This window comes from Centropristis striata, chromosome 15 (assembly GCF_030273125.1).
Source record: "Centropristis striata isolate RG_2023a ecotype Rhode Island chromosome 15, C.striata_1.0, whole genome shotgun sequence".
NCBI lineage: Eukaryota > Metazoa > Chordata > Actinopteri > Perciformes > Serranidae > Centropristis > Centropristis striata.
The window spans coordinates 36,246,291-36,260,031 of NC_081531.1; the positions used below are offsets into that span (position 1 = coordinate 36,246,291).

General features: G+C 38.8%; 1 protein-coding gene across 1 annotated transcript in view; it reads left to right on the forward strand.

Annotated features, from left to right (window-relative positions):
• Nucleotides 1-221: 221 nt before the first annotated feature.
• Nucleotides 222-13,741, forward strand: part of LOC131986455 (short transient receptor potential channel 4-like) — a 48,101-nt gene continuing 34,581 nt past the window's right edge. Inside the window, exons 1-3 of the mRNA XM_059351426.1 lie at nucleotides 222-555; nucleotides 8,224-8,454; nucleotides 11,880-12,098. Coding sequence (XP_059207409.1) covers nucleotides 8,296-8,454; nucleotides 11,880-12,098 — 378 coding nt within the window. The 5' untranslated portion in view covers nucleotides 222-555; nucleotides 8,224-8,295. The remainder of the gene's footprint in view (nucleotides 556-8,223; nucleotides 8,455-11,879; nucleotides 12,099-13,741) is intronic.

Consider the following 13,741-nt stretch of genomic DNA (forward strand, 5'->3'; position numbering starts at 1 on the left):
TGCGTTCCGCTCAATCTTCCCCAACAGGTGGAGGAGAGTGAGGGAAAGAACAGCGGTGGAGATATAAACCCTGAGGGAGGAAAACTGGACGCGTTTCTGACTGAGCCAGGTGTAAATCCACCGAGGAAACTTCGCTTAATTTTGTCTCCAGGATTTGTTTTTGCGCGGTGAGCTGAATGCGGTGTGCGCCGCTCTCTCTCTCTCTCTCTCTCTCTCTCTCTCTCTCTCTCTCTCTCTCTCTCTCTCTCTTCCCCAAATGAGACCGAATGGAAGTCGTGATGAAAATTGACCGAGTCTGGATGTACAGTGGGGATTCTGCCATGTCTCCAAACATGAGAGGAGGGAATGCAGACTAGAGAAAGACGGACTGGCATCAGCAGCACCAACACATTAACAAGGTCTTCATGCAGATCCGCTGCAGTTTGCACATTTTGGGAAAATTCAAGAAGTTTAGATTTTAGAGCTTTAAGCATCTGTTTTATGAACCCTGGGATATTTTCCAAAGGAAGAACATTAACCTCCATGAGCGAACTTCCAATGCCCAACATCCCAAAGGTTAGTTATTTGCTCCAATGTACTTTAAAATGTTGGCTTTTTCACGCTTGATTGGAGTAGACCGTAGAGATAATAACACGACCACTCTGAAACTGGATCAGGAAGTATCATCTTTTTACAACCATTCTATCTATTTTAATCTCTTCTCCTGCACAAACACAGGAATTAAAACGTCAGAATCTCACCTGTGAGTGTCCACAGGCGCCACACAGACCTGTTGTCGTTAATTAGTGAAGGCTGCTGACAATTTTATGATTGCTCTGCTGTGCATTGTAAACACAGCAGGACAGGCTTCTGTAAATGGGCTCCATGGTGTGCTGGACAGCTCATCTATGCATTGTGTGACATTTTTTATTCAACATAATTCCCTGCTAGAACACTCCAGTAGTGCTGCTGCACTCTTTGTGCAACAAAACAGCTCACATTTTTCTATTTCTAAAATCTTGTATCGATTCCAGGAAAGTGTGATTACTAGAAGAAAAGGGCCCTCTGCACAGAAGGCGCTCTCTCTCTCTCTGTGTGTGTGTGTGTGTGTGTGTGTGTGTTTCAATAATAGCACACACAGATATCAGCAGACCATCCACAAATCCTGTCTTACTGCTGTTTTCTGCACGGTGGACAGCCGCACTTTATAGTTGTACTGTGTGCCAATTTCAAGCTTTAATTGGGGGAAAAAAAGACAAATTAGAAGCACAGAAAAGCATTTTTAGGCACAGAATAGAACAGAATCTATACCTGGCAGAGTGACATAATCTGTATTGCATTGTATGTCATCTGATATCTAAAGAAAAAGTGATTTTATAGAGTTGAATTAATATAAAAAATCATTCTTTTCTATTTTCTGCATGTAAAATGTTGTAAGTTGTGCTGTTATGGGCTCATGTAACTCTCGCACCAAGTTCCACTTTCACTGAGTCTCCCTTACTGCAGTGATTGCACGTTCTCTGCAGGATTTGGACTCTTCCCTCTTCAGATTAAAGTTCTGCGGTGTCTGTGACTGCAGGGTCCCTGTGTGGCCAGTTCACAGCTACTTTTGAATCAAAGTGAAATTGTTGCACAAAGCGCCGTAGCAATATCAAACTAATGCCCTGGATCTCAAATGAGGTGTGAAACTCTGCTGCCAAAAGCGTTCTCTCTCCCTAGTAGGAAAGAAGTTCTTAGTGGTGCAAATCTTTCTTTTTATGATGATTTATATGATGAAGCTCTTCTCCTCGTGGAGGGAAAATCGAGGGCAGTGGGAGCTCTTCTGCAGCAGTGAAGTGACACCTTGAGTGTAAGAGGAAATGACAAGTGAAATAATGGGAAAAAATGTTGCTTAGGAACACCGGCAGACAGGGAATGACACCTTGTTCTGTTGATTTTCACCACTTTGGTGTTATTATCTTGCATTTAAGCCATTTTGGCTTTTTTCTTTCTGTGAGTTAGAAGAGAAGATGAAGTCATCTTTCACCTTTCTTGTGTTTTGACGAAGCGGATTACAGAATGTTGTCGCCTCCTTTTCACTCTGCTGGTATACACCACTTCAAAAATGTTTACCATGCCATGTTGGTATCATTTTTTCAGCACAACCTCACCTATATGATCTTATATTTATTTTTTCACTTTGACTTACTGGACCAACATCTTGAACACAAAACCCCCCACACAATAAGCATAAAATCGGATTTTGAATATGATGTTAACAACCTGGTCTCACAGGAATCCGTGAAATAGCCACGGATTTCGCTTAACTCAAAATCCGTGGAATAGCCACGGAATCGCTCAAATTTCCGTGAAACTGACACAGATTTCGCTACAATGCAAGTTAATGACAGTCATATTTTTCTGGCGAGATCTTGATCGTGATTATGTACATTCACTGAGTGAATATTTAGAAAATAAAACATATATTTCTCGCTAGAAATGTGATCAAAATCCATTTTTATGCAGAAACTAAGTCAAAATATTGATTTTTTCACTAAAAATGAGAGAACTGTCCGCCATGTTTTTTGTTCTGACCGCCGGGACCTTGAAAGTCACGTGACTTGGAACAAACCAATAGGAACAAATATCCATGGAATAGCCACGGGATATGACTGTCATTAACTTGCATTGTAGCGAAATCCGTGTCAGTTTCACGGAAATTTGAGCGATTCCGTGGCTATTCCACAGATTTCTGTGAGACCAGGTTGCAATAAGCATACAATCGTATTTTGAATATAATATTAATCAGGGTTAATCTGTTATTCTAGCTTGTGTGCAGTTTAATGTTCTTGGTTTGCACTTAAATTGATGCGCCACTGGCGTTACACTGTCTGCCATTAGCATTGTCATCACTGCAGCGTTGCATTGTGGGATATTTTTGCCGGCATAGTGTCCATTTTTTGCATACTGTAAAGTTACATCAGAAACTGTGTGCAATTCATTGGACATACTAAAAAAGTCTCACACACTGTTTTACCGTACTAAATATCATATGGAAGTTTGGATGCAGCCATTTTCACACTTTTTTGTACGTATTAAACACAACACATGTTAATTTATGTGTTTTTAGAATTTATATTAGCTGTTTTGGGTAACACTTTACAATAACCATCATTTATAAATGGTAAACAGAAAGTTTATTAATGTTTAATCATAATTTATAAACAGTTTATAGGCCATTTAGAATGGTAAATACATCTTTTATTACTGTTTAACTAACTAAATTATGTATAAATGGCTAATAGATGGTATATAAATGTATATTTATAATTAATTTACCATTAACAAACAATTAAATTATAATTAATAGTTTTAGTTTCACTCATTATTACATTTTTAACACCATATTTAGTATGTTAATGATTTTGAAATGATTCATATACATTTAAGAAATTGGTTGAAACCATTTAAAGATTAAATATGTATAGCACTTTGTAAATGGTTAATAATTGGTTTATAAACCATCTATAAACATTACTTAGATGGTTATTGTAAAGTGTTACCCTGTTTTGCTCTGCTTCCAGTCTTTGTGCTAAGCTAAGCTAACCCATGTTGCTTCTAGCTTCATATTTCCTGTCACATCTAACTCTCAGTAGAAAAGCAAGTGAGAGTATTCCCCAAAATGTTGAAATGTTCATTTCAATGTATTATTTTAGAATACAGAGCTTTGGGCGCAACACTCACAGTTTTATTGATATTTATAAAAGTAATTGCAGTCTTCTTCTTCTTCTTCTAAACTTATTGGGCTGCTCTGAGTCTGTTAATCCGCTCATTATTTATTAAATAGAGACACACAGAGAAGTAATGAGTTGTCCTGAGACAGAGAGAGAGAGGGGGACATTATGCACCTGAACTTCTTTCTGTTTCATATTTATTTATCTCCTGTGCTTTTAGAAATACAGCTGGTCCTTTGTGTTTATATATTGTGTGCATCTGTTACTCTCCCACTGACTGCTCCGTATTATGATTACATATTCCGAGTAAAGACTTTCCTCCTTTTTAGGACTAACTCGTCACAGCAACACTTTACAAATGCTTAACTTAAATTCTAAACACTATCTTCTCACCTTCTAGTCATGTTCAGTATTTTATTATGACCGCTGTCAGATTCCAGGGATGACTATTTCCTTGTTAGGAGACATCACTGTGCAGTGTCACAGTGGAGGCAAGCTGCACATCTAAAAGAGCTGGAAGCGTCATTTGGCTGTCACCAGGCAACAAGGGGAGTCAGCTGATGTCGCTCAATTAACCAGCATCTCTAATGACATTAACTAAAGCCGTTAGTAACTGAAGAATTAAAGATCTCGCCGTCCATTTCAGCTGCAGCGCTGCAGGCCAGATGCTGTATCATGATGTCTCTCTGTGAAACAGGTTTAGCAATCACTGTGAACACTTTGTCTATTTTTATTTGTTTAGTTTAGATGTGCGTGATAGAACGACAGAGGAAACAATGCAATGACATGTCTTCTTTTTCTTTTCTTTTGGTGCTTGCCCCGTTTTGTAACAGACATGCAATGCTGAGAATATCAGGCATCTGGAAAGCAACATATTGAAAGGTCCAAGGTCACTAAAAGATACCTCTCACTGGAAAAAAGAAAGCATAAATAGTGTCTATTTTGGGGACATTCAGGGGGCACAGATGTCCCTAATCTGTAGGGACATCTGTGCAGAGGACTTCTCTGCACACTGTAAAAAATGTCTGTAGATTTTACAGTGAAAAACTGCTCAACTACAACTACAAAAATAAGAAACAAATGGAAGCTAAAAGTGCCAAAACATGATTTGGTTGCAGGAAAAAATTGGGCCAAAAAGCAAAGCAGAAAGTAAATGTCAACAGTCCTACTTTCTCTCTGCGTACACTGTAAAAAATGTCTGTAGATTTTACAGTGAAAAACTGCTAAACCATGACAGTAAAAGACATAAAATGATAAATTAGTTAATTCAGTTTCAGTAACAATGAAACACTGTAAATGTATATATCAGCCAAAACAGTTTTTTTTTATAGTTTTTAAAAAAAAACATTACTCCACTGTTAAATACACTGTAAAATGTATATATACAAGCCACCACTGTAATTTTTGCATTTATCTTTTGTAAAAAAAAATACATTTTCTCACTGTTGAATGAACTAAACACCATATCTCTAACAAAAATATACTGTAATATTTAAAGGTAAAATCTTTCATTTATGCGTTTTCATTTATGAAGTACTTTCTTGTCAATTATATGGCAAATTAGCGTTTCTTTTGATGATAGAGTACAAATTTGAATAAAATGGCAATCTTAAACGTGAAATAAACAGTGCCAATATATTTTTACCGTAATATCAAAAGAAGTTTTGGCAACCACAGCTGCTGGTTTTTTACCGTAAAAACAACAGAGTTTTTTTTTACAGTGCAGTTCACAAAGGTTTTAGTCGACATGTATTCAATTTATAAAGTTTGAAAATGTGTTAAATTCTCTTTACTCCAGTCTTTTTTTCAGTCCAGTTGCAATATTTTCTTACCATATAAAAGTAGTGGATGTAGCCTCCGGAAGTTCCTTAAACTTGTGTTCTATCTCGTGGCCAACAGGGGGCGACTCCACTGGTTGCAACAATAAGCCAGTTTGTATAGAAATGTGAGAAAATGAGCCTGCTTCTCACTTGATTTATTCCCTCAGTAGACGTTTTTCTAATAAGTTAATGGTCAATGTATGGACTTTAAGGACTCTATTTTCACATCTTCTTCAATATGTTTTTATTTTGAGTATCTATACTGTACTGTATTTTGATAAAAATCCTTAAATGTCCTATTAATATCTTGAGGATCATTTGATATCTCCCGTGATTGAGCAGTTATGCCATTAATGGCTCTTTCAGATTGTGTTTTTTTTAATTCTCCAAGCTAACAGTTTGCCTTTTCTCCCTGATTATAAAAGGCCTGGTTCAGCCACAGTAAACTCCGTTCTTAAAATCAGTAACCGTTTTTGTTTTTCAGGGTCATCTTTATTATTTATATCTATTTCCAAAGATTTCATTTGCTTCTCTAATTTATTAATTTCTGCTTTTTGTTTCTTGTTTTTAGAGCTTGTAAAACTAATAATTTGCCCTCTAATATATGCCTTGAAGGCTTCCCATCTGATGCATGCATGTTAGTTTGGTTAGTATTAATCTGAAAATAGTCGTCAATCTTATCTTCTACATATTTAACAAATTCCGGATTTTTAAGCCAGAGAAGCAAACGTCAATTAGGGGGAGACTGTTGGAGCTTTTCCATTTGTACAGATTTAGAAATGGGGGAGTGATCCAGCAGTTCTTAATATTGGATACCAGTTCTTGTGACAGCAAAAAATAATCAATGCGACTTATATATTCCTGAGTAGCATGAGTATTCCAATTGATCTGGGTTAAGTTTTCTCCAGATTTCAGATAAGTTTAAGTCTGTGATATATTGTAAAATTGTTTTTCTAGATTGTTTTTTCAGATTTTGTAGAGCGGTCTACCAACGGGTTCAAAATGCAATTGAAACCGATAATATTGAAGCCAAATAATGAAGACAAGGTTAAGAAGAAATCTTCAAAAATCTTTGGGTTGTCCTCATTAGGACCATATATGCCGACCAAATTCAATGTGTGAGACATGATCCTGCCCTGATAGTATTGGTAAGTTGAAAAGGAATTGTTTTATGGATAAGAATCAGTACCCTCGAGCGTAATTGTTATATGTGGCATGTATAACCTGACCAGACCACCGATACGCTGTACCTGTTTAACTTCAGTCACTGTGATATGAATTTCCTGACGAAAAATAATTTTAGAGTGTAGGTTTTTAAGTCTATTCATTACCTGTTTCAGTTTGGTTATCTTATTGAGTCCTCTGACATTCCAGCTTGTAAATCTTAAATCAGACAGTTTTGGACTTTCCATGTTGGTTCATGTACAGTGAAAGAAATGAACATATTGAGTGGGACAAAAAAAAGAAAAAGAAAAAAAGAAAATAGTACAAACTTAACCTGACATATAAGAAAACACTTAACCTTTGAAATTCAAAGGTTAAGTCCCTCCCCCTTAAACTAAACATGTAACATCTGAACATTAAAACATTTTTCGTCCTAGAATGAAGCATAGCATTATTATCGCTTCTTGATTTAACTGCCTCAGAAGCCTGTGTTAAATAAACAGGTGTATCGGTCAATAAAAGGTGCATAAAGTAAAGTGTCCACCAAATATAGTAGTAGCAGCTCTGCATATACTTAAAATAAATAAGAAAAAGTACGGAATATACACAAATCCAGCTTAGCAGAAATTATATTAAACTACTGTGCACCCATATTGTTTATCATATCAGTCAAGAATCAGAAGTTTAGGAGTCTGGGATGAGGTTCGCCGCTTCTTCATCTTCTTGTTGTGTAGAACCCTCATTTTTCAAGGCCGTAGGGTGAATTCATGGTTCCCTTCATGGTTTCCGCTGATACATCTTGAGCAGAGAAGATTTTGTGACCGTCATGCGTGAGCGAGTGTTGTTTGGATGTGTTGTAGACAAACTCTCGATCTTGAACCAGCAGGAAAGGGATGATTACCGCTCTGCTCTGATCCGGTCTTGATCTTGCCAGAGTGCGGTGCGCTCTTTCCGAGGTGAACGACTTGGCGGCTTCGAGCCCCAGCCAGACTGGCAACATATGCTGGATGTAATCACTCATGGGCTGGGTCTATTCAGCTTTTTCAGGGAGCCCTACCAGTCTTAGGTTCTTTCTACGGGCACGATTTTCTAGGTCCTCCATCTTAGACTCTAAATATGTGATGCGTTTAGCAGCATCAGTCAGCTCCGTATGCTAACTCTGCAGGCTATCTTCGAGAAATAGCGAGAAATATATGTTTTATTTTCTAAATATTCACTCAGTGAATGTACATAATCACTTTGTATGTTGGAATAGCCACGGGATATGACTGGCATTAACTTGCATTGTAGCCAAATCCGTGTCAGTTTCACGGAAATTTGAGTGGCTATTCCACAGATTTTGAGTTAAGCGAATCCGTGGCTATTTCACGGATTCCTCTGAGACCAGGTTGCACAAACATAATGAGAAACTCAGAGCTCTCAAACAGAACTCCACAAGCATCATGTCCGTTTCTTTTCTATGCTCTATCTATCTTTTGTACTCGTGGACGCCGCGACACACAACAAGTGTCTTCCTGATGTAACACCTCTGCTCGTGTCCCCTGCAGGCTGACCTCCGGCAGCTTGGCAGCAGCTGTAGCCGTGTTTGCAGAGTGCTGGTGAGCTGAAGCTGCAGGGAGATGTCACAGCTGTACTATCGGCGGACTGACAGCTCCTCGTACCGGGACCGCATCCCGCTGAGAATCGTGAGGTCCGAGTCGGAGCTGTCGCCTTTGGAGAAAGCCTATCTGGGAGCTGTGGAGAAGGGGGACTATGCCAGCGTCAAACAGGCCCTGGAGGTGTGTGTGTGTGTGTGTGTGTGTGTGTGTGTGTGTGCAGAGCAAGGTTATAATAGTTTTGGATTTTTCATTAGTTTTAGTTTTAATTTCATTGTCAATTTTTGTTTTCAAATTCAGTTAGTTTTAATTAGTTTTTAGAATGAGTTTGCTAGTTTTGATTAGTTTTATTTTTTGGAAAATGCTTAGTTTTAGTTTAGTTTTTATTAGTTTTAGTGTTAGTTTTAGTTTTTTTGTAATGGGGTATTTTTGGGTGCCAGATTCAATAAGGTCACAATAAATGTTTCCTTTATTTCCTTTGTCTGATCCATCTCAGCCCCAATAAGTTTATTAAGTCATAAAACCAGATAGATGAAATAGATTTCATATCAACCAAAAAGGTTTATGTATGAAAAAAGTTGTCAAAGACGAAAACTAAGGTCATTTTCACTATAATTTTAGTTAGTTTTAGTTAGTTTTGTAACCACAAAATACAGTTTCAGTTAGTTATCGTTTTTTTAAAAACTCTAGTTTTTATTTTTATTTCAGTTAACGAAAATGTTTTTTCAATTCTAGTTTTCGTTATTTCGTTAGTTTTCGTTAACTATAATAACCTTGGTGTGTGTGTGCAGAGGTGGGCAGAGTAGCCAAAAAATGTACTCAAGTAAAAGTACTAAGTAAGAGTAAAAAAGTATGCAGTGAAAAGACTACTCAAGAGTACAAGTACTGCGTTTTCTCCGGATTTATTTTTGAAAGCAACACAAATGGTATAAAATAGTAGCAAACAACATATAAAACAGCAATCTTCAAACTAAAGATACAATATATTGCCATAAGTTGCAAAGGGTGGAACGACATCATATTAAACCCTATGGATTAAGAATAGGATGTCACTTTAGTTCATATGTGAGTCAAGGCAGGTGACGGGCCGTTAAAAAGTGCGCGTTCACTGTTGCTATGGCAACGACCAACATGACAACACTTGTCATCTGACCCAAGTAGCTGCATTTGATTGGCAAGATCATTTTCTAATGTTTTTTATTGGTTGAAAGCTGAAGACGTAGAAATAGATCTCGCATGTAATAAAAAAAAAAAAAAGATTAAAAAAAAAAAAAGTAACTACCATCACGTAGCCAAATAGAACGGCGTAAAAGTACGTTCCTTCTTTTCAATATATACTCAAGTAAAAGTAAAAGTACGGTCCAAAAAAACTACTCCTAAAATTACAATTTATCCAAAAAGTTACTCAAGTATTTGTAACGGAGTAAATGTAGCGCGTTACTACCCACCTCTGTGTGTGTGTGTGTGTGTGTGTGTGTGTGTGTGTGTGTGTGTGTGTGTGTGTGTGTATAAATACCTAGAACTGTGGATCATTTGGTTGGTAAATGGATGATTGAATACAGCCACAGAAGCTCTAAATTATGTATGGATGAAGCGCTGGAAATTAAAGCCTTAATCTATTTGTATTGATTTAGAAAATATAAGAAGATTAATGGGTAACATGTGGGGCCGTGATTATCCGATACTCATTCCCAATAACATCTGGAGCCTTTTAGTTACCTTGACAGGTGTCAGACCTTTAGTAGACACTAAATATTGCTGGAGACCAGCTGTTCAGATGTCCCACAGTACCTGCGGTGCCCAAAATGATGCAGAAAAACAAGCGGAGGGCTTGTCACATAGCAGTGTAGAATGTAACAAGGATAGAAAAAAGGAGAAAGAAACTAAAAGCTACTTAAGAGCTATTTTGTAGTGAGCAAATCTCAATTTAAAAGCCTTATTATGCTGCTCAAATGTTCATAACTACCTTTTTTTTTAGTTCGTTAGCATAAAATGTTGCTGCTATGACCAGCTAATGACAGATGTGATTGCAGAGATTAAATGATTACTACAGTGACATTATAGCATTGCACTCCTTTAACTCTGCTGCAAAGTCAATGCAACACAATCAAATGTATTGTCTTTTTTGTTCAGCATATTTCCCTTGTAAAAATGTTGGTGCCTACATTATCTACAATGCATAATGCATAATCTGGGATGCAGGTGTGTTATGCAAATATTGGCCTTAGATAAGGTGCTTCTTAAAGTCGAGGAAGGATTCTCAAATTTGAAGGTCATCAACATCCGCCAAAGGATTGTTCTGATGTTCAAAACCATGCTGGAGGAAGAACTGCTTGTAGAGATTCTACATCAGAGCTGGGCATTGGGCGGCCCGCGGGCCACATCCGGCCCGTTGGCTGTCCTTGTCCGGCCCGCGTGAGGTTACCCAGAAATTAGAAACCAATATAACCGCAGTGCTTTTATTTAGAAAAAAATAGCAAACATTAGCATTAGCACTAGAGCTAACAAGCACTTTTACTATAGTTAAGACAACAAATATAGCCACTAATATGTATGACAGTTTCACCTGTTATTTCCTGTCACTACCTTTCAAAATGAAAGCACCCGTTTCACACTGGACGGCACCTTTTCAAAATAAAAGCATCACAACATTGTTAAACACCTTGAAAATGTACAAACATGAAAAACAAGCTATATAATACAAAAATACAAATAGGAACCTTGCTAAAGGACATTTACAGTTGTGTTTAAAATAAATGGAATAGTGATATAGTGATTGGAGTATTTACTACTTTTTTACTGCTATATTTGATTTAGTCCACATTAACAGTCTTATTATAACATGTATTCTTTATCAGTAGCAGCTCAAAACCAGATATTTTACTGTATTTTATAAAGCGATTACATTAATATTGAGCAGAATTTAGTTCAGAGTTTTGGTCCGGCCCCTGCAACCTTCGTGGTGTTGGTCATGTGGCCCCTTGGGAAAATTAATTGCCCACCCCTGTTCTACAGACTCCAGGAAGTTGTTCTGCATTTACTGAACATGATTTGATTACTGTTGGACTCAAGTGAGAGATGTGTTTCTGATGATACAATACAACATCTTTTCTTATTACTCGGGTCTTATCATCTCGCAAATGTTACTATTCTGTTACTACCTCCGAAGGCGCTACAGAGCCGGGATCATTTGGTCCTTAAAATTACACCTCTAGGACGATCAGACTGAAGGCGAAACATCAGAGACGTAAATATCGCGGCTTGAAACGGCGCTCTGAAAAGGGCTTAGGAGGCATTCTTGATCTTGAGAAGCACCTTTAGTCTTGAGCTGTTAGCCTCAAGCAGAGATGAGTTTTTTTTTCTTTTTCAACTTGTGTTCATCAACCTCAAACAACAACACTTGAGGCAATAAATCAGCTTTTGCACTAAAAAACTGTAAGCTTTGTGTTGCTCTGTCAGATCTGAAAGATTCCATTCAAAAATCAATGTGTACTCTGTGTCAAAGGCTATTTTCCCCTCTAATCAATGACAGACTTTTGAGCCGAGCCCCTTTAAGAGTCGCTCTTAAAACAAACTCTGATTTTTCAATCCCAACCCTGTTTCACCAGGAGGCAGAGATCTACTTCAAGATCAACATCAACTGCATCGACCCTCTGGGCCGCACGGCGCTGCTGATCGCCATCGAGAACGAGAACCTGGAAATCATCGAACTCTTGCTGAGCTTCAGCGTGTACGTCGGCGACGCCCTGCTGCACGCCATCCGGAAGGAAGTGGTGGGCGCCGTGGAGCTGCTGCTGAACCACAAGAAGCCGAGCGGTGGCATGCAGGTGAGGAGCAGGAGCAGGAGGAGGAGGAGGAGGAGGAGGAGGAGGAGGAGGAGGGAGGAGGTTTACATTGAGAGAGATTTATTCATGAGGTCGTTGAGCTGCTGACAGGACGGCGAGGATACTCAAAGAGAAAGTAGGACTGTTGACATTTACTTTCTGCTTTTTTGGCCCAATTTTTTCCTGCAACCAAATCATGTTTTGGCACTTTTAGCTTCCATTTGTTTCTATTTTTGTAGTTGATAAAGTACACAGTGTTTGAGCCTGTTCAGTGGCGGTTCTAGACCAATTTTACTGTGGGGGCCAAGGAGGGGCCAGTGTTTAATCAGAGGGACACAAAATGACACAAAATGACCAAAAAAGACACAAAATGATAGCCTGGCTAACACCAGACCAAATCTCATTGGAGATTAGGTCTGGACACCTTCAATGCATTTCTCCGTAGAGGAGGTGTGGTTTACGATCCTCCGGAGCCGTTTATTGGACGCTTAGAATGTCTATCAAAGCGTCTGTAGGTAGCTCTTAGCCAATCAGATCAGTTATACCAGATGACGTAGTAGAGCAACAGAGATGGATGTTTGTTGTGTGTGTGTCTGTGAGAGAGTGTTGCTGCTGCTTTGCTTCTCCAGTTCTCGCTTTCTGCAAGATTATTTATTTTCACGCTTTATTCCCCCTCATGTCATTCAGCCACACATCCACTGATTTTATGGGCAATAAACAAGCTGCTGGGGGTCTCTGGGGGCTCCGCTGTCCCCCGATTCGGAGCGAGATCACCGGCGGTGACCGGCGGTCTCACCGGCTCGGCGCAACGAGCCGCAGAAACCGCCCGTGCGGCGCTATTAGCCCCGCTACCGGTGATCTCGCTACGAGCCGGGGGACAGCGGAGCTGCCGAGAGACCTTTCGCCTTTCAACTTTCGCTCTAAACTATTTAAAACACCATCTACAGCTAAAGAGAGTTTCGCGTCTGCAGCAGCCATGTTGGATCCGGAAAGCTTCCAAGTGCCGAGTAGTACGCGTCATCGTCTCACCGTCCCTCCCCGCTCTGTGATTGGATCCCTAAAACAGGGCTAGCAAAATCGCTTAGTTTCCAGACTGCCTGGAGGTTCGAAATCAAATTTGAGCGCGCAAGGCAGTCTGGGTATACCCAGGCTAACAAAATGACCAAAAAAGACACAAAATGAGAAGACAGAATAACAAAATAAAAACCCACAGAAGACATAAAAATGACAAAAAAAGACACAAAATGACCAAAAAAAGACACAAAATAACGAAAACAGACACAAAAAAGACACATAAATGACACCAATGACAAAAAAGACACAAAATTACCACAAAAAAAGCCACAAAAAGACACAGAATGACTTACAAAGACATGTAAAGACATGAAAAGGATTCAAAAATGGACAAAATAGCCCCTTAAGACTCCAGAGAGTTAAACTATTATACAATGTAACATTCTGGGTTTCTTTTGTGTACAATGAGATATTGTTTGAACAAAAAAAAGACCTGTGTCAGAAATTTGACACAGGGGCCACAGCAGGGGCCAAAGGCTTCTACACAGGGGCAGTGGCCCCTGGAGGCCCCTGTGAACCGCCACTGAGCCTGTTTTCTGTTTGAAGGGACATTTTGAGTGTAATAACCTTCT